The sequence below is a fragment of the Clupea harengus genome, chromosome 22 (genome assembly GCF_900700415.2).
Source record: "Clupea harengus chromosome 22, Ch_v2.0.2, whole genome shotgun sequence".
In the NCBI taxonomy this organism is placed as follows: Eukaryota; Metazoa; Chordata; class Actinopteri; order Clupeiformes; family Clupeidae; genus Clupea; species Clupea harengus.
Window position 1 is genome coordinate 16,462,016 of NC_045173.1, and position 19,068 is coordinate 16,481,083.

The window sequence follows — 19,068 nt, forward strand, 5'->3', positions numbered from 1 at the left end:
TGCACCCTGTAAGACAATATAAAGGGTTGTTGTTCTGCTTGAACAAATGTTTAATATTCATGATGCTAAATGGTCCGCATTACAGTAATACAGACACCATTTTACAAACTGTAGCAATTCAGAGAACATTCTGAAGACAATTTGATTTGACAATAATACTTTTATATAATGTATCTAAAGCCTCTAACATGATGTATTTAATTCTGAAATTATTGGACTCGCAAAAGGTAAGTACAATAAATCAAATTGGAGGCATGTGTCCCAAACAGGGTTTCAATTTGCCTTTCGGTTTATACAGGCCAACATACATTTTTGTTTGTTAATTTCGCTACCTCCTGAAGATCTATAAAATAGGCCTACGCATTTAAACTACGACCACCACTCCGCTGTTATCCACCGAACACAGAACATTCTGAAGACAATTTGATTTGACAATAATACTTTTATATAAAGCATCTACAACTAATATGATGTATCTAATATAATGTATAGAATTAATCTAATTGACTATATAATGCATCTAATACAGTCCTAAAAGAAAATATATAAAAAACATAAACTGGGTCTATAAAAAACAGAGTGAAAAGAGAGCACTAGTGTAAGTATAGGTGTGTGACTGACATCTACAGCCTAGATATGACATTTTGTTGGAAATAAAAAAAAAAGTGTAAAATCCATGACGTTGTGGAGATGTTCTCTCAAGGTCGAGACAAACCACGTCTTGCTGACCGCCTGGATAAAGAGAAAAGCATAAGATCAAAAACTGAAATAATTACAATAATGGCCTAACCTATTCCTTAGGTCACGAGAACAGGACAATTGTAGGCATTCACGAGATCCAAAAATACCACATGGAGGTCTTCTGTCCTTGCTGCCTGAATTTGATGCCAAATCATGCTGCTATGTTCCAGACATCCAGACGAACCTATGATTCCTGCTTTCTGCATGGAAATACTATCAAGCTATTTGCATTCAAATAGGAGACCAACCTCCTTGTTACCACAATAAAGAAGGTATTTCCTTCCACCTTAAGAGAAGACTGATAGGTCAGAATTGGCCTGTGGACATGGCATTCTTCTCCTTTGGAATAAAAAATACCATATGCCAGATGCTACATCCTTGGAATTGTTCCTTTTTTCCATACAATGGTAAGCTTCCATGCATTTCAAAACACAAGATGCTCCTTTATAGACATGATAAGTCAACGTACAACCTCTTGTACCTCTCTCCACCTGGGTTGGCCATCGTCCATTGGTGAACCTATCTTTCCAACTGGAGATTCACAGGCCTCTGATTGTCCGTATTATCCGTGAAGATACTCCTCTAGGTCCTTTCGACTCTCAAACTTCCCATTTTCTCTTGAGTGTAGAATGCAATCATAGCTTGTTATTTCTTATTCCTTCTTCGTCTGAGGAGCTCTGCCCTCCTTAACATAGCCAGTCTACTCTTCACCTCTGCCTGCTGTACACGAATACCTTCTCTCTGTTCCCCATCTGCTTATTTTCATTGCTTCTTCACCTGTCTCCTTTCTCAAATCAGCCTTTCTATTCTTTCTCAAAGCAGCCTTTCTATTTCAACCTGTCGTGTTGACCTTGCATTTCCTTCCTATCTTACTGACAAACTCCATATCTGTCCATGTCATAAATATAGACGACCTCACCCATGCAATTAAATGTATTCTCCGATGTACCCATCAATCCTTCCAAAATTCGCTTTTAAATCAACATTGATGCAATTCCATTCCTTCTACTTCAGAGGCCCCTGGCTATCTAACCTTTGGTTTCTGTGTGCCTGTACATATAGGATTTTCTTAAATGTATTTCTTAAATCATATATTGTCCAAGCATTAATACCGCATGCATGCGTGTGTGTGTGTGTGTCTGTGCATGTACCTTCATGTGTGCAAGTGCGTACGTGTGTTTGTCTGTGTTTTTGCCCCTATTTACCTCCATCTGATTTTCAGCCTCTCCTCAGTCACTCTCCAACTCTCTCCGAACTCCTTTACGTGTTTGGCCTGGCTGCCGTCTGGCTTCATCATGTCATTCTTTTTCCTGCCGTCGAAGTTCCCACACAGTCCTCCCACTCTCCTCTTGTATGTGTGTGGCAGGATAATCTCTGCAGCATTACAATGACAGCACAAAGCAAACGTGTTGTTCTTGAAAAGACGAGGGATAATAGACGCCAAAGCATTCAGGTAGTAGAACAAATAATGTACATTAGTTGTGAACAATTTGCAATGAACCCTTGATGGCGTCACAGTTGGGAATTTAAGAAAGTCTTGGCATAACTAAGGTGAATACAGTGATCTTATTTACCAGTTTTGTCAATTCCATTAAATTCCACAGAGAAGCCAAAGTCTGTTTTGAGGTAGATGCGAGAGGAGCGCTGGAGGACCTTGAGCCCCGTGGTTGGAGACACTGGAGGGCGAGACCTAACACCGTCCACCTTTACAGGAGAGGCAGAGAGAGAGAGAGAGAGAGCGATAGAGAGAGGCAGAGAGAGAGAGGCAGAGAGAGAGAGAGAGAGAGAGTTGTGATCACATCAATTTTATGTACTAATCTCACAGCATTAATAGATTATTGTCGTCCATCTATGGTGATGCAGTGAGTAAAGGTATAACCCAAAGATCTGCACTATTAATAAACACCAGCAGAGGGCAGTATGCTTCCTTTGCCTTTCAATGTGTGAATAGACTCCAGATGCTTATTTTAAGGTAATTCCAGAATGGCCCTGTAATATGTCTTTGGCTGCAATTGAATTTTGAAGTTCCTCAATGTAATAAAGCTTGTGCTCTAGTGTGATATTTAGGTGGTAACACCTTGTGAAGAAAGGTCCAGAGTACCATGTTTTATTGAAACCTGGCAGAGAACTGAGAATCACCTCAAACACTGTACCACTTTTTATCTCTCTTATCTGACTTATCACATCAGACAGTGGCAATTGGGTCATAGCTTGATCAGACACACACGGAAGAAATGCAATGTGTCCTGCAAAGAACAGAAAACCCCCCCAATAAAAGCATAGATATGATAAGAAAATCTATTGCCTCGTTTTGAACAGTGTGACATAATGACCCAACTACGCACCATCAACCTTTGGAAGCAGGTAGAAAATGGCCATTGTGGTGAAAAATCTCACGAGAGAAAATAGCAAACTAATGACAACAGCTTGGACTACCCTTTATCAGGAGAGAGAGAGGGGAAAAAAAACTTTAAAGGTACAGTCTGTGTTTCTGGCGAGCTCCTTCCGTGCTCCCAAATACCTTTTTTGATTGGCTGGAATAGTGTATGGCTTGGTTTGAGACACTTTGTTTGTTTCCCACTTACAGACGTTTTTTGGAATGCACACACTGAATGGACAGCTATAAGACCATGAGGAACAATTTGCTGAATTTGACAAAAAATCTATTGGATTAGAATCGTGGAGGTCACCTTTAAACTGAAAAATGTTGGAACACTCACGTAGACTTTTCTGTTCTTCTTAAACACCACTGTGTGGTTGTAGACTCTGATTTTCAGCTCCCTTGGGAAGCCACGGCCGCCATGTTCTTCACTGCTATCCTCCTCACTGCTGTCATCTCTTCCTCTGCTGTCTCGGTCATCATCGTGGTCTTCCTCGCTGTCCCCATCCTGATCGTTCTTTATGTGGTTAATGCCCTCCACATAGACTTCTGGCAGGTTCTCTGGCAAAACAGTTGATTGGACCAGGACATAGGAGTGGATTCCCTCGAAGTCGTGCTTCATGTCGTCAAACGTTCTGTACTCAGGGTCTTCCTCAATAGTGCACTCGCTGAAGTCTGTCAGAGCAGATGATCAACAGGTATTTTAAGAACATATGGTACTCTACAGGAGTCAGCCATAATGTCCTCTCTGAAACTGATATCTATCCAGTTAGCACCTTCCCCAACCGCTGGAGAACCTGCTTACCTGTGGACTTGCATGTGTACTCTCCCTCTCCATCCATATAGCAGATGTCATCTCCGTCACACTCATCATCGTCACACTCAATGTGTCCTTCACCATCATCTTCCTCACACTCACACTTCTGCGCACAGTGATCTGTGTACCAGACTTCATCAAACTGGAATGACAACAGAAAATGACCTTGTCGTAAATTTACAGCGTTGTTACATTTTAAAGTTCAGCTTTGCTGTTCTTTTCACATTCCTTATGGCCAAAAGACATGGCATGTTTCTAGCCTCTGACTATAACAGAGACATCCTTTCCCAGAGGGTAGACATATGAATCATCACTAATGGAACAAACTGTATTTTCCACATTTTTTCTTTGTGTCTGGATCAGTCTCCTGTCTCCTCATAAATGTTGTGTCATCTATGGAATCACACAAAAACACACACACACACACACAATAATAATTACTAATGTCACCTACATAATGGTTCTGTCCTTTGTTGTCCTGGCAGCCGCACTTTCGGATGGGCACACACGCTCTGTCCTTCAGCACAAAGCCGTCGTTGCACATACAGCCCTCCACACAGGGCTCATTAGTGTCACAGCGGGGAGAGCCATGCAGGTGCTTACAGGTGGGCTGGCAGGCAGGTATGCAGTCAGTGTAATGACTGTTCTTTGGACAGGATGGGGCTGCACAGAGAAGAGGACAATAGGGTATTAGCGCTGCTGTCATGTTCCCAGATCTGTGTGTAGACCAGTGCCTGTAGTCAGGCAATTTGTGACATTAACAGCTTGCCTGAAGCAAACCTTGAGAAAAAATTGTTCAACACAACAAATAATAATTTACAAAGGGTAGGGCAATGGTGATTTCAGAAAATGAATACTTTACTAGGCTGTGGAGTGGTTGGTGCAGATGTAGTGGGTTTGGCTGTTGGCGGAGCTGGTGTCTCTGGATTAACTGGAGGAGGTGCTGGTGTTTCTGGATTAACTGGAGGAGGTGCTGGTGTGTCTGGATTAACTGGAGGAGGCGCTGGTGTTTCTGGATTAACAGGAGGAGGAGCTGGTGTGTCTGGGTTTACTGGAGGAGGTGCTGGTGTCTCTGGATTGATTGGAGGAGGTGCTGGTGTTCCTGGATTGATGGGAGGAGGCGCTGGTGTTTCTGGATTAACTGGAGGAGGTGCTGGTGTCTCTGGATTGATTGGAGGAGGTGCTGGCGTTTCTGGATGAACTGGAGGAGGTGCAGATGTTTCAGGATTAACTGGAGGAGGTGCTGGTGTCTCTGGGTTTACTGGAGGAGGTGCTGGAGTCTCAGGATTGACGGGAGGAGGTGCTGGCGTTCCTGGATTGATTGGAGGAGGTGCTGATGTTTCCGGATTGACAGGTGGAGGAGCAGGTGTTTCTGGATTAACTGGAGGAGGTGCTGGCGTTTCTGGATGAACTGGAGGAGGTGCAGATGTTTCAGGATTAACTGGAGGAGGTGCTGGTGTCTCTGGGTTTACTGGAGGAGGTGCTGGAGTCTCAGGATTGACGGGAGGAGGTGCTGGTGTCTCTGGGTTTACTGGAGGAGGTGCTGGTGTCTCTGGATTGACTGGAGGAGGTGCTGGTGTTTCTGGATTAACTGGAGGAGGTGCTGGCGTTTCTGGATTAACAGGTGGAGGAGCAGATGTTTCAGGATTAACTGGAGGAGGTGCTGGAGTCTCAGGATTGACGGGAGGAGGTGCTGGTGTCTCAGGATTGATTGGAGGAGGTCCTGGTGTGTCTGGGTTTACAGGTGGAGGGGTGGGTGTCTCTGGATTAACTGGAGGAGGTGGTGATGTTTCTAGGTTGACAGTAGGAACTGTAGTTGCCGAAACATTTTCACTTGAAGTGGGAGAAGGGGTTTCTGGTTTCACCAAGTCTTTGTGATGAAATCAAAGAGAAAACAAACAGAAGTAATGAAAGACTGTTAAAGGAGCTGATTAATTATCTTTGACTGACTAATATATCCTTCTTTAAGGTCACATAGTACATTTAAAACTGTCAGTAAGGTGGTAACACCTGCACAAGAGCCACGATAAAGGGAGATATCATCCACGGCCACATCAGAGAGTTCAGTTGTTCCTCTGCGTCCCTCGAAAATGACCTGAAGAGAAAAATAGTAATAAAATGTAACACACTGAGACATTTGATGTATTATCATTAGATGACATTATCTGACAAGTGACCTCACAGAAAGCATTCCTAATCAAATATATACCATGACCCAGGTAATGTCCTCTATAGAAAGCCTCAGTCACCTTAAATGGGCCCGAAGTCATCAGGTCAATCTCCGCTTTATGCCACTCGTCTCCCTGGTTGTTCCTCTTGGTCCAAACTCCCTGTGCCAGCTGGCCCTCCAGCAGGTACACGCTCAGGCCCATGGTGTCCGCTGTGCCGTACATGTGATACCAGAACTGAAGACACTGGGGACCTGGATCAGAACATTCTCCGCTCAGGATGCGACCCGTGTCTCCGTTATGCACTCCGTCTCCTTCGACATACAGGTAGTGGCCACCTGGGAGAAACATATGATTAGAGAGCAAATCTTTAGAAAGGACTTTAGAAAGCAAATCCATGACATGCTTTCATGTCCAGAACTATGGGGCACCAAGTGTAACAGCCCTTTTTATTCATAGACAGAACACATTCTGTGCCAAGACTTGCATCCACTTATTGTGAAACCATGTAACACCACAATGCCTTTTGTCCACGAAAAAAAAAAAAACACCAACACATGGATGATTCATGCTGTGCACTGAATTGCAACAATAGTAATTCTGTCTACGTAATAGACATTCCTTAGGCCAACATTTAAACTTTTGTGCCATGAAATACACAATGTGCTACACTGTATGTATTTTGGGACCATTTTGTGCTGTAGAATTTTTGTAAATGTAGAATCAATTTTGTCCACATAACAGACAGATCCACCTTGAGATTTGGATGTTATCATTTCAACTGGACCAGGTGACTGGGTCTCATGTGCCGATATGTACAGTACATTCAAGTGTTTGGCTGCAGAAAAAGGTCCTAAACACAACCCCCACTGGATTCAAGAAAATGGTTGCGGGGACAGTATACACCCACATTTATTTGTATGGATAGACTGTTAATGAGATCCATTGTTTCTGTTCTGTTATTTAAATTATTGAGTTTAGAAAATGGCTGTGAAGAGCTCTTACTTCCACTGGTGTGGTCAGAGGAGGGGCCAGTCATCAAAGTAGGGGTGGAGCCACTCTGCCATGTCCAATCAAAGCTGTCGGTCAGGAGCTGGTTCCATGAACAGAGGCTATTGTCGAAATTACAGGCGAGGTCACAAACTGTAGGAGATTTGAAACACAGCTGTTGAGTATTACATGATGTTGAAGGGATGTACTATCTTCTGATGGCTTAGTAAACCCACATAAGGGTCCCTGAGGTGTACAAAAGCTACCTGGGTGGGGATTTCCTGAGTCTCCATTTGTCACAGGAGGCAGTGTAGTAGGGTCTACGCCTGTGTTAGATAAACCTTTTGGTAGACAAAAGCAATTACAGGTCATTTTATCTGAATTTGAAGAAAAACAATAGCTACACCAAGATCTAAACCAGTGAAGAGGATTTCATTCCTAACTTATGACCTCACCTCCACATCCTCCATATCTTATAGTGACATCATCCAGCGCCACATCAGACCTCACAGAGGAACCTCTGATTCCTTCCAGAATGATCTACAGAACATACGCATGCACCAGGTGAAGACAATACAGCAGTGTACATAAATAGCACCGTTGCTGACGAATCTTATCTTATCTGCAGAGTGCTGATGTGGCAGAAGATTTTTAGTCCAAGCAAGCAAGGTTTTTCCCTTATGCCACTATACATCTACTACATAATTTCAAAGCCTGAAATCAGATGACTGACTCAGAGGAATCAGGCCTGTTGCTTCTTGGTCAGATAGGTTATACCAGCAACATGGAATGCAGGTCGAAGTGTTTGAAAAAATAACAACAGAAAGGCAATGCTTATGTGTATTCATATGAATATTTCACAAAAAAATAGTAAGAGACGTTGCAATACAGATACAGACAGACAGACAGACTGAGTGACTGACTGACTGTGAAAATGAATACAGACAGAAGAGAATAAGGTGTACATGAGAATGACTGCTGGTTATCTATTGTTGTTGATACCGATAAGTGTGCCCTGCCATTGTGCCACCAGGTTCTATCTGCTCCTTCAAACCAAACTCACCTTAAATGGCCCCGACACCTTCATCTCCACCTTCGCCTCTTGCCAGGAGTCGCCCTGGTTGTTGTACTTGGACCAGATCTTCGTGGCCCTGTTGTCAACCAGCTGGTAGATGTTGAACGCCATGGCGGACTCGCCGTACATGTGGTACCAGAAGCGCAGGCAGTGAGTGCCCGGCACAGGGCACGCCGGGCTCATCATGCGGGCTGAGTCTCCATAGACTGCACTGTCTCCCTCCATGTACATGTAGGAGCCACCTGCGAAATGGGGAGACGCTTAGACAATCGTGCTCTACTTAGTATAGGTGAGTTCATATCATTGAGTTTGTCGTTGTAGAACAATGGGGGCTCACTTCCTGTTGTGTGGTCACTGGATGGTCCACTGAGGTCAGAAGGGGTGGAGCCTGACCGTCTGGTCCAATCGAAACTGTCCTGCACAAGCTGTTCCCATCCACAGTCATCAGTGTCAAAATTACAGTCTATTGGACAAACTGCAAGTTCAAACAGAAATAATATCAGTGAGAGGGTCGTTCCGTCTTTTGTCACAGATATTATGATTTACTGTATGAAAATGTGAGGATGCTTACAAGCTGCAGATGGTGTGGTTGGAACTGTTGTAGTTGGTATGACTGTGGCGGTAAAGAAATTAGGAAATCATTAAGTGCTAGTGTCTGGTTATACATGAGCGTTGGGAGAATCCAAGAATGCTCTCTGCCCAAACCCTAAATACTTGTATTAAAAATACAGTCACATAATCTCATATCAGGTCCTGAAAGCATTAATCATTTCAGCGATCACTTTTATACATATAATGACAGGAATGAGGAATATGGAATACAATGAACAGACAAAGAGCAATGATATATGATTTCTGACTCATACAATTTTGAGACCCTCATGAAAAAACGTGACTTAAATATTGAAGTTGAACACAGCTCACCACAGACGGTGTCTTTCCTCCAGTCGCCCAGGTCCACTCCGTTTATCTCACAAGCTGCCACATAGGACTCCAGTGAGGCACAGAGCTTCTCCCGGTCTCCAGCAGTGGAGCAGTAATCGTACACACAGCTATCTACGTAGATCTGTGGGGGCACGGCCATGTGGCAGTCCATGAAGGCATCATCATACAGCTTACGACACTCCTGGAAACCCTGCTGCTGGTGCTCGGGGAGGCACACTGGCTTCGGGACCAAGTCTGGGCAGCTGGGGTGGAGATGGAACAAACACACATGCTTTGTTTTGTTTCGTAGGTTACAGGGGAGGCACAGCTGCATTTGAGTCTTAGTTCTTGATTTGTCTAACAGTTAGAAAAGGAAAGCAGCTTTATATTTCATATCGAACGATGGAAAAAGGTTGTTCAATGACAATGTCAACCATAAGACCTGTACAAAGGACTTCATACAAATGAATCCATGCATTCATTGTCTTGTATCTCCCTTGTATTATTTGGTTGGGTGACCTATTGCTGAACTATGCTGACATTAAGGATTTCATTTGCCTTTGGATGGCCATATTGAACAATCCAAACAACGTACAGCAGGCATTGAAAATACTAGGGTGTTATGTAGAGAAAGTAACTCACGTCCAGTTGCTGTCGACCACCTTCCAGCTGTCTGCAAACGGGTCGGGCATGCCGAGAAGCTCCCCATCGGGAGTCACAAAATCGTCAAACTGGTTGCCAGAGAACGTGCCACACAGACCACACATCTCCCCCCTGTAGCGTTCGTCCACCTTGACGAAGAGACGGTGCTCTCCGTCGAAGAGGAGAGATAGTCCAAAGGTGGTGTCCAGGTGGATGTAGGAACCATTGAGGAAGACTCTGATGGCAGCGCTAGGCTCCACGGGTAGGGAAACCTCAGCTCCATTTACCTTTCATTCAGACATAACCCAGACACAGGTGAGAGAGTTGAAAAGGCAAAGACAGGGCAATTGCAACAATAACCTATAGAAAGAAATGTTATATTTCTACAAATGAATGAAATCTCACTATACCTTCTAGTATAATCATTTCAATACTCAAAATATTCTTCCCAAAAAACAAAACACAACAAAATATCCAAAGTATTTATAGTATTTCACTGACATAAAATCGCAAAAATGGTGAGTTCAGAGACTAACTCACATAGACTGTTTTGTCTGTCCTCATGGCGATATGCAGGCCATCCACCTCCAGAGCCACAGAGTTCAGCGCCGTCCAGGTGGGACGTCCCCCGTTCTCGTTGCGGGTTGTCACGGTGAACTGGACGGCCGTGGGGCCACACGTCTTGGCCAATGTGTAGTTGCAGCCACCCTGGAAGTTGTAGGCCTTGCCATCGAAGGTGATGTAATGGGGGTCACCGTAGACATAACAGGTCATGTGCCCAGAGCGTTCACAGCCCATGACCCCGTCCCTGACCTTACAGACCTCGTCGGTGGAGCAGGAAGAGGTGGAGCACTGCACGCTGTTCTGGCCCTCGCACTGGCAAAGCCTGTCACACTGTTCCATCATGAACGTCATACCTTTCTAATCACAGAGATAAGAAAGAGGAGATATAAACAAACTGGAAAAGCATCACATGCACTTTGAATTCAGCTTCTTTTGTTCTGTGTTGAAATACAGTATAGTCTTCAGTTAGATTGCCTTCCCACCCCACTCCACCCCATTCCAACTAATTTCGTTATCAATGAACATGCTATCAATTTGTCCTCTGCAGACTGTGTTTACTGATCACTGTTTGTGTGTAACTTAGTAACAAGAGGTTGTTTTCTGAGTGAACTGTCGTTAAATGAGGATAGTGAGCGTCACTGATGAGCATATGTACGTATGTTAATGATAGGCATGCGTGTTGATGACAGGTGTGTGTGTTACTGATGTCACCTCGTAGTGTTCCCCGTTCACCCAACAGCCGCAGTCCTGGGCGTGCACACACCTCCCTGCGCTCAGCATGAAGCCGGGGTCACACTCGCACCTCTCCTCACACACCCCTCCGCAGGCCTCTGTGGAGTCCATGCTGGAGCAGACCTCAGGGCAGCCACTGCCACAGGCGTTATAGTGGCTATTCTCTCCACAGACCAGAGCTAAAGGGGGACAGGGAGTTGAATGTTAACTTGGGTGGTTTTAGTGGATTGATGCTTATGGTTATATACATATATATATATATACATCAAATATATCTCATGTGTCTGGCATTATGTCTCATACTAACTACGTTGCATTGAATGAATCTGTTAGGATTGAACAGTAAAAGTTACAATGTACTTAGTATATAAAAAGAAAGAATATAAAAATGTTGGTTGCTTTTTATTTTTCTTATCATGTATTTGTTCTTTTGATGGACTTCACATGCTCTACATACGGCAGAAAGTAGCGTTTCTCCACATGGGCACTGCGATGCCCGCCTGGCGGCAGGTGTTGGCGTAAGCGTTCAGCAGGTCGCACAGGGTCTCCAGGTCTCCGTGGGTGGTGCACATGTCCAGCACGCAGCTGGCAAAGAAGCTCTCTGCGCTAAGGGCTCCGGAACAGGCGGCGAACGGGCCCTCGGCTGCCAGGATGGCGCCACAGTAGGGCTCCCCGGCGTACACCAGCTCATCCTGTCCCTGGCACGTGCTGGGCAGGGACGGGGCCTCGCACCAGGTAGCTTTGCTCTGCCAGCTCTGGCCCAGGACGTGGGCGTGAGGTGCCAGGAAGCCGTCCGGCCGTCTGAAGTCGTCCTCTTTGATGTGGTTGAAGTTGCCACACATGCCGCAGAGATTGTTGGAGTACTGTCCGGGCACCGTCACCCGCACCTCCCCGGTGGCGTGGTAGGACACGTGTAACATGAAGTCTGTCTCCAGGACCACGGCGGCTCCTTTTCTCTCGATCGTGGTGGTCCCCCCGCTCAGGCTCAAGGGAAGACTCCTCCAGATGCCGTTTACCTGAAACCCATCAGTGCTTGCACTCAGTGTGATTAAGATTATCATTTGAATCTCAATCGTTTGAATAAATAACATACACTTTGTTGCCAGAGGCCCCTTATATCTGCATATTCAGTGTTCTCACTTCAAAGTGAGAGATAAAAAAAAAAAACACAGAGGTGCTCGTTGCATTCTGGATTGAGAGGTTTTAATTATTCATTTACAGCCGACTTTTGTGGAATAATTTCCCCATCTCAGGGAGGGTGACAGGGAGTGCATGCACATCTACCCGTGGCTAATTAGGCTTCGAGGGGTTCGCCGTGACCATCAGATTGACTCACCATGACTCTGTTAAATTCTCTCCTCAGCATGGACACGTGGAGGCCCCTTAGGTCCACGTTCACCTGCTGGACGGACGAGACGGACGAGTTCCCACGCTGCTCATTCTTCACCTCCACACTGAAGGCTAGTGGTCTTGCTGTTGCTTTCTCGTCACAAGTCTTGGCCAGGACATAGGTGCAGGGGCCCACAAAGCGAAAGTTAACCCCGTCGAACGTGCTGTAGCGGGGCTCGCTGTGGGCAATGCAGGTGCCGGAGGGTTCGGGGCTACTGGTGGAGGCCGACTGGACGCAGGTACGTCCCTCTGGGCAGGTGGCCGGGGAACAGGAGAGACGGCCACCGCTGCATACACAACGAGTGGAGTCGTCTGTCCAGAACTCACTGCCATCCTGACACTGCTCCCCTGCAAATCAGACATTTGAAAAAAAAAGAGTATTTATAAAAAAAAGAATTACGCCAGGCAATCGCTGAAGCAACCTGTGTGTTCAAATTATTATTTTTTTCAGTATTACTTTGTCATGTTAAAAATCCTATTTGGCTTCAACAGCCTGTGTAGTGGAATCTGACCTATTATGTAATGACTTCAGTGTAAGTAAACACAGACACACAAAAAATGACGTACCACACTGTCCTTTCATGATTCCAACATTATCAATGACGACTTCCCCATCATCGAGAAGACCTTGGGCCATCTCAAATACCATCTGACAGAGACAAAGACCTGTTATACCACTATCGCCCTGTTCAAATATGTACATATGTCTAATTAGTAACAGGACTGTGCTCTAACACCACTTAACTGAGGAATAGATTACAGTTTCTCAGTCATAAAACACATTGTCTTGCTGAAGGTTAATAGCGGATATGTATACATGGCTCAGGTCCGGGAGTAGAGGAACACAGTATATAACAATAATGAGGAACTACAGTGTTTAACAGCTGTCATACGCTGTCACGTGCTACTATATGTATACATCAATGTCTTCATACACCTATCTAAGCCGTCAATGGGCCGAACCTATTATCTTAGCACTGTATCTGTCGTGTCTACTGAGCTACCAAAGGAGATCAAATGAAATGAGTGCACAGTCCCCGATTCTGGTTGATATTTGAGCTCAACAAATTACACCCCTCCTTTCCATGCTTTCGGAAGTAATGATTAGCTGGAATTGTTTGTGGCCTCGGTCCAAACCACTATAGTTTGTTTCCCATTTACAGAGCCAGAACTGTGAACACACACCAGTTTTTTTTAAGCGTACACAAAGAACAGACAACTTGAGGACCATGCTGCAAAAAATGCAAAAAAATGTATTGGATAAGAATTATGGGCTGCACCTTTAAAGTATAATTGAGTGATTATCGTAGTTCATACCTGCATGCCCATCTCTCCTGAGAGCCCCAGTGGAATGAAAACTTGTCTCCAGGCATTGGTGTCCTCTGTGTTGGGTGAGCTCCACAGCTGTGTTTCCCCCGCCTCGGTCTCTCCATCTCTCAGGAGGACCCTCAGCTCTGTGCTGTTGTGGCTGGCTGGAACATGGTACCAGAACTCCAGGCACGACTCCTCGGACGTGTTGAAGAGGTCGCTCTCCAATCGGCCATATCCAGAGAGGCTCGTCACAGAGTCATCCAGAGTGAGGTGGTACTCCCCTGAAATATGCATCACAGAGGAAGAGTTTTTTTTTGCAAGTCATTCCAGAATTATACCGTACAGATTTAGAATTTACATTAACAGCCATTCGTAATTGTTGCTTGAGTTAAGAATTGCATCATCAAATGGAAACTTCAGTTTGCAACATTCTCCTCAAAGGGTTAAAGATAATGAATACACCAGTGAGTACATTCCAGAAGGGCCATCATTCATTTGAGCTCTGTCTTAGGTTCTTGTGCTACGCTATTCTGATCAAAATATTTGTCTATTGCTTTTAAACAAACATAAACATGATTGTGAGGGTGTGTAAAGTTCATATTTCTTCTTAGTTGGCCAATTGAAATTTGGGCAATTGAAAAGGTTTTTCTGGTGTATTTCTGTCTGGTGACAGTGTAAAAGAAAAAAAAAAGGTTCCTAAAGAGTGATTAATGGCTCTACCCGATCTAAGGCGTGAGCATAGTTCTAGTCCATTTTGTTTGCTGGCTTTTGTGTATTGAAACCTTTTCAGCTGAATTACCCTCTTGATAACAATCCATTGTAGAAGATTATTGGCATAGCTGCAACATGCCACAGATACGTACATTGTGTCCCATACCATTTTTAATTGTTATGATCTTTTTATGAGCATATCTCTCTTCATATATCTACCTAGAGTTGAAATTGTCTATAGTTTCATCTATAGTGTCCTGTATTGTCATGCTGTGTAAGTACCATCTCCGGTTGGTGCTCGTAACAGCCCTGCTGAAGTCCAGCCACAAAGTGGTGTGAGGTTGTCATTGAAATCACATTTTGTTATATATTCTAGAAAAAGAAAAGAAAGAATTCATAATGTTCAATAATAGGACAAAAAACAGCATGTTGTGTGCAGAGGCAGATATAAATCTGTCAATGGGATCATTAAAAGGTTTGGCTCTGTATGTGTCCTATTTGAAAAGAAGTAGCCTTGTGCCTTGAATATTTTACAAAATGAGCACCTCTATTTTAAATAATTCAAAATGATTAGCCTTTTTACTGTTAGTGACACTGTCATAAATGCATGTCAAACATTCACTGATTTGGAGCAATTCAGGGCTAGTAGAAATACTCTGCATTTGACATATATTAGTACAATTTACATTACTGTGTGGTTTCACACAATTTAGAGAATCACAATCTGAGAAATCTGAATTATACAACAGGAGAGAAAACATTTTGATTGGGCAGAAAATGTTATGTTGTGGTGGCTGTGATTGCATTACCTGCACTTGTCTTCCAGTTTGGAAGTGTAACAGATGAATTGCTGTCATCAAATCTGAACCAAGACCAGACAAAGCACACAATCAGGCACACACACTGACCAAGCAGCCAAAAGAGAACTCAGCACTTTATGTATGTCTGAAAGATGGAAAAGCCCAGGAATTCTTACCTTGTGTAGGACTCCCCACGCAGGACACTCAGGCAGGCCACTGCCGAGAGCAGCCACAGACCTGTACCTCGTGGCATGGTGCTCTCTGAACTGTCTGTCTGATAACACTTGGCCGATAGGTGTGTGAGGGGGGAGAGAGCTGTCTCACTCCTGGCACGCTCTGTCTTTGACTTTGAATGAGGAGGGAGTGGGGAGGGCCTGCCGTTTTCAAGGCTGGCTGGGGTAGTCAGGTGTGTGTGTGTGTGACGTAGGTGGTGGGTTACAACAGTGCAACAACAATGTTTGTGAAATTATGTCACAACCCCCCTTCCCCCACCACCACACAACACACACACACATCTATAGGACATTGCTGAAAGTGCTGTTAGACAGACATAAAATAACACTATGGTATCTGTACATGCCTCAGGATTGCGCAGATACACACATACCTGAGCAGGACATGGGGTTGAGGATTCCTGCATGCTTTGAAAGGAACGTTGGTGAAGGTCCTTATACTTACATGGCACATGTGAAGGTGCAGAAAGTGCAGACTCAATTCCCTAAACATGAAGCAAGGGGTAGAGGTCTGCCTCAACTATCTCCACTATCTTCATCATTCAGATGCATTCTTAGGAAAAGTTATTCAGTCCTTTGAGAAAAACCCCAAAAGCTCTGGTTGCAAGTATTATCTCTTATGGGCTAACTGACCTCAATCTGGTCCATGTACGCTCATGTTCACATTGGCAGACAACACAAGGTATGAATGTGTGTTGACGTATGCCAGAAATTGTATTTACTATTATTGCAGTTCTCTGAAGACCCTTTTCCAAGCTCCTTTGGGCCTGTTCCACCACATCAGTCACAGCACATTCTTTACAGACATCTTGACTGGGTGTCCATTTACTAACCATTAGTTTAATCACCAGTCCTTAGAGACACGACAACACTGGGATTAATGCTTAACCCTCTGCATATTTATTGAGCTGTTCTGGTTGGCCATTGCTAACAATGGAAGCCATTGGGACAAGCAGTTCTCCTTCCGATTATGTACCTAGGGGGAAGAGAGCACTGTTCCAGTTCCACAATTCTCCTGTCACCGGTGATTTATGAGGACCCCCTGTCTCTGGTAAGGGCTCAGATTCATCAAACATGCATTATTTTGCAGCTCCTTTTCTCCTCCACCTTAAAGCATGTCAGATAGCCAGAGGCAGTGCTCCTACTCATTGTCACGACCACGGCGCAGATGAGACAGGCAAATCTTATTTCCCCACTTTGGTGGGGAGTTCAGAGAAATCTATTCAGGAAACAGGAGCGTATATTTATTGCACACGGAGAGTCTTCAGCTTGGACAGTGTGTGATAATCATCTTGATAACAGACAATGATAGTGCATCAGAATTGCATGCAGAGCAATTCAGCTGAAATAAAATCATAAAATAAAATAACTTCCTGTGAAATGGTGTGAAATGAGTCAGTCTTTTTTACATGTTATGGTCTTGTGGGGTGAAATAGTAATGGGAACGTTTACTGGAATGTGTGGCAACAGGAACTAATAAGGTGTGTCAAAATTATAAGATCATGACCTCTGCCTACAATAAAAATAGAGACAATTATGAATATGTGCTCTTTATTCAAGTCAGGGTGAATTTCTATTTGGACACACTTCCGTCCATTGGTTTTAAATTATGCAACATGTGTTTGGATTTGTATAATCATCGTTGTAGTTTTTTTTTTTTTTTAAACCAACGTTCAGGTCGCAGTCTCCCCTGGAGGCGTGGTTTCGAATCCCACTTCTGACAGAAATGTTTTCTTCAGAGGTACAATTCTTTCGAGTTTTTTTAGGATTAAAAATGGCAGAAGATATAGGTTTTCATGTGATCTATGCTGTGCAACAGTTTTTAATCCTAAAAAAAACTCGAAAGAATTGTACCTCTGAAGGAAAACATTTCTGTCAGAAGTGGGATTCGAACCCATACCTCCAGGGGAGACTGCGACCTGAACGTTGGTTTAAAAAAATAAAAAAAACTACAAAGATGATTATACAAATCCAAACACACGTTGCATAATTTAAAACCCATGGATGGAAGTGTGTCCAAATAGAAATTCACCCTGACTTGAATAAAGAGCACATATTCATAATTGTCTCTATTTTTATTGTAGGCAGAGGTCATGATCTTATAATTTTGACACACCTTATTAGTTTACATAAAATAACACTACGGTATCTTTACATGCCTCAGGATTGCGCGGATACACAGATACCTGAGCAGGACATGGGGTTGAGCATTACTGCATGCTTTGAAAGGAACGTTGGTGAAGGTCCTTATACTTCTGACAGAAATGTTTTCCTTCAGAGGTACAATTCTTTCGAGTTTTTTTAGGATTAAAAATGGCAGAAGATATGGGTTTTTATGTGATCTATGCTGTGCAACAGTTTTTAATCCTAAAAAAACTCGAAAGAATTGTACCTCTGAAGGAAAACATTTCTGTCAGAAGTGGGATTCGAACCCACGCCTCCAGGGGAGACTGCGACCTGAACGCAGCGCCTTAGACCGCTCGGCCATCCTGACTTGGATCACACGCAACGTCACGTGACTAATAAACAGAGAAGAACATGACTTCGAAACGCCGGTAAAATATTCTAATCTTCACGAAATTAGGCCATGATAGAAAGTGCCTCCACTGATATAAATCGACCAACACGTACGTTCACTTTTTAACGTAGGACCACTTTGCACAGCATAGATCACGAAAGGAACTCATGGTTACTAACTGTCAGGGTTGTGAAGAAATTTCAATGCTGCCTCCATTGATATAATTTGACCAACATGTACGTTAACTTTTTAACACAGTACTTCTTTGCACAGCATAGATCACAGCACAGATATGCATAGTTTAATTAAATTAAGCTGGCTTCCGATATCCGTGCGGCGTTTCAGTATCAGTTTTCCTGAACATTCAGTATATGTATACCTATATTACGTTATATATATTCACTTAAGTGAATGTAATTTGCTACAGAGACCCCTGAAATGAATAGCCTAGCCAACGTTAGGCTACAGCAGTTACTTGATACCTAATTACATTAGCGTACAATAATGTGGCATGGGCTATGCATGAACATGTTTTCGGCCTACTTCACCAGTCTGTCTTGAACTCAGCAGAAGAAATATACCGGTATTTAGAATTTACTTCAGTGGATGTAGGCTAGGCCATTCGTTATCTTGGTCTCCCTGAGAATGCGATAGGGGATGTGATGACCAATGTAACATCCTGTTCTACAGAGCCAACAAAAATGCACTTCAAATTAAACTTTATTATTGTCTGGTGAAGCTTAACTCTTGCTGAGACTACATAAAGAAAAGAAGAAATACGTAATCTAAACAAACAAACAAATAATAATAATAATAGTAAAACATTTTACTTTGTTGTGAATGGGCTCCAGTATTGTATTAATTCTCATTTTGTTCCCACTGTGTTACCCTTAACCAACACCTGCATAATCTCCATTCCTCCTGGATGTCATTTGATGTGATCACTCTCTATAACTACTGGATAGACTACACAGGGAGGAATGCAAATCCTGATATGCCGAAGGCATGAACAGGTTGGCACCCTACAGATAGAAATGTCCCATCTGGAACCGCATCTACAGGGTTTGCCCTGC

The 19,068-nt window shown here is 43.7% G+C and overlaps 1 protein-coding gene and 1 non-coding gene across 2 annotated transcripts; both read right to left on the bottom strand.

Moving 5' to 3' along the window:
• Positions 1-32: 32 nt before the first annotated feature.
• LOC105906912 (zonadhesin-like) lies at positions 33-15,639 on the bottom strand. The gene is made up of 26 exons (XM_042703102.1): positions 15,421-15,639; positions 15,254-15,306; positions 14,727-14,816; positions 13,740-14,014; positions 12,990-13,071; positions 12,370-12,770; positions 11,491-12,049; positions 11,013-11,212; positions 10,278-10,658; positions 9,738-10,024; positions 9,096-9,358; positions 8,743-8,784; positions 8,509-8,646; positions 8,160-8,413; positions 7,552-7,636; positions 7,363-7,437; positions 7,112-7,249; positions 6,188-6,444; positions 5,949-6,033; positions 4,801-5,808; positions 4,393-4,601; positions 3,927-4,080; positions 3,462-3,796; positions 2,316-2,445; positions 1,947-2,115; positions 33-732 (listed from the first exon to the last, which is right to left on the bottom strand). Exons 1-26 carry the CDS (start codon positions 15,495-15,497, stop codon positions 699-701), a joined length of 5,781 nt encoding a protein of 1,926 aa, XP_042559036.1. The 5' UTR covers positions 15,498-15,639; the 3' UTR covers positions 33-698.
• A 2,249-nt stretch (positions 15,640-17,888) lies between these two features.
• trnal-cag lies at positions 17,889-17,971 on the bottom strand. Its single transcript has one exon. It is a non-coding gene; the product is annotated as a tRNA-Leu (tRNA).
• Between the last annotated feature and the right edge of the window lie 1,097 nt (positions 17,972-19,068).

Bases quoted from the DNA above. Each gene is read 5' to 3' on its own strand.
- LOC105906912 (XM_042703102.1), bottom strand. From the start codon at position 15,497: ATGCCACGAGGTACAGGTCTGTGGCTGCTCTCGGCAGTGGCCTGCCTG. The intron at 4,602-4,800 runs GTAAAGTATTCA...TTCTCTGTGCAG, and splicing joins ACCAACCACTCCACAGCCTA to CCCCATCCTGTCCAAAGAAC. The intron at 3,797-3,926 runs GTAAGCAGGTTC...CTGCTCTGACAG, and splicing joins GTACACATGCAAGTCCACAG to ACTTCAGCGAGTGCACTATT.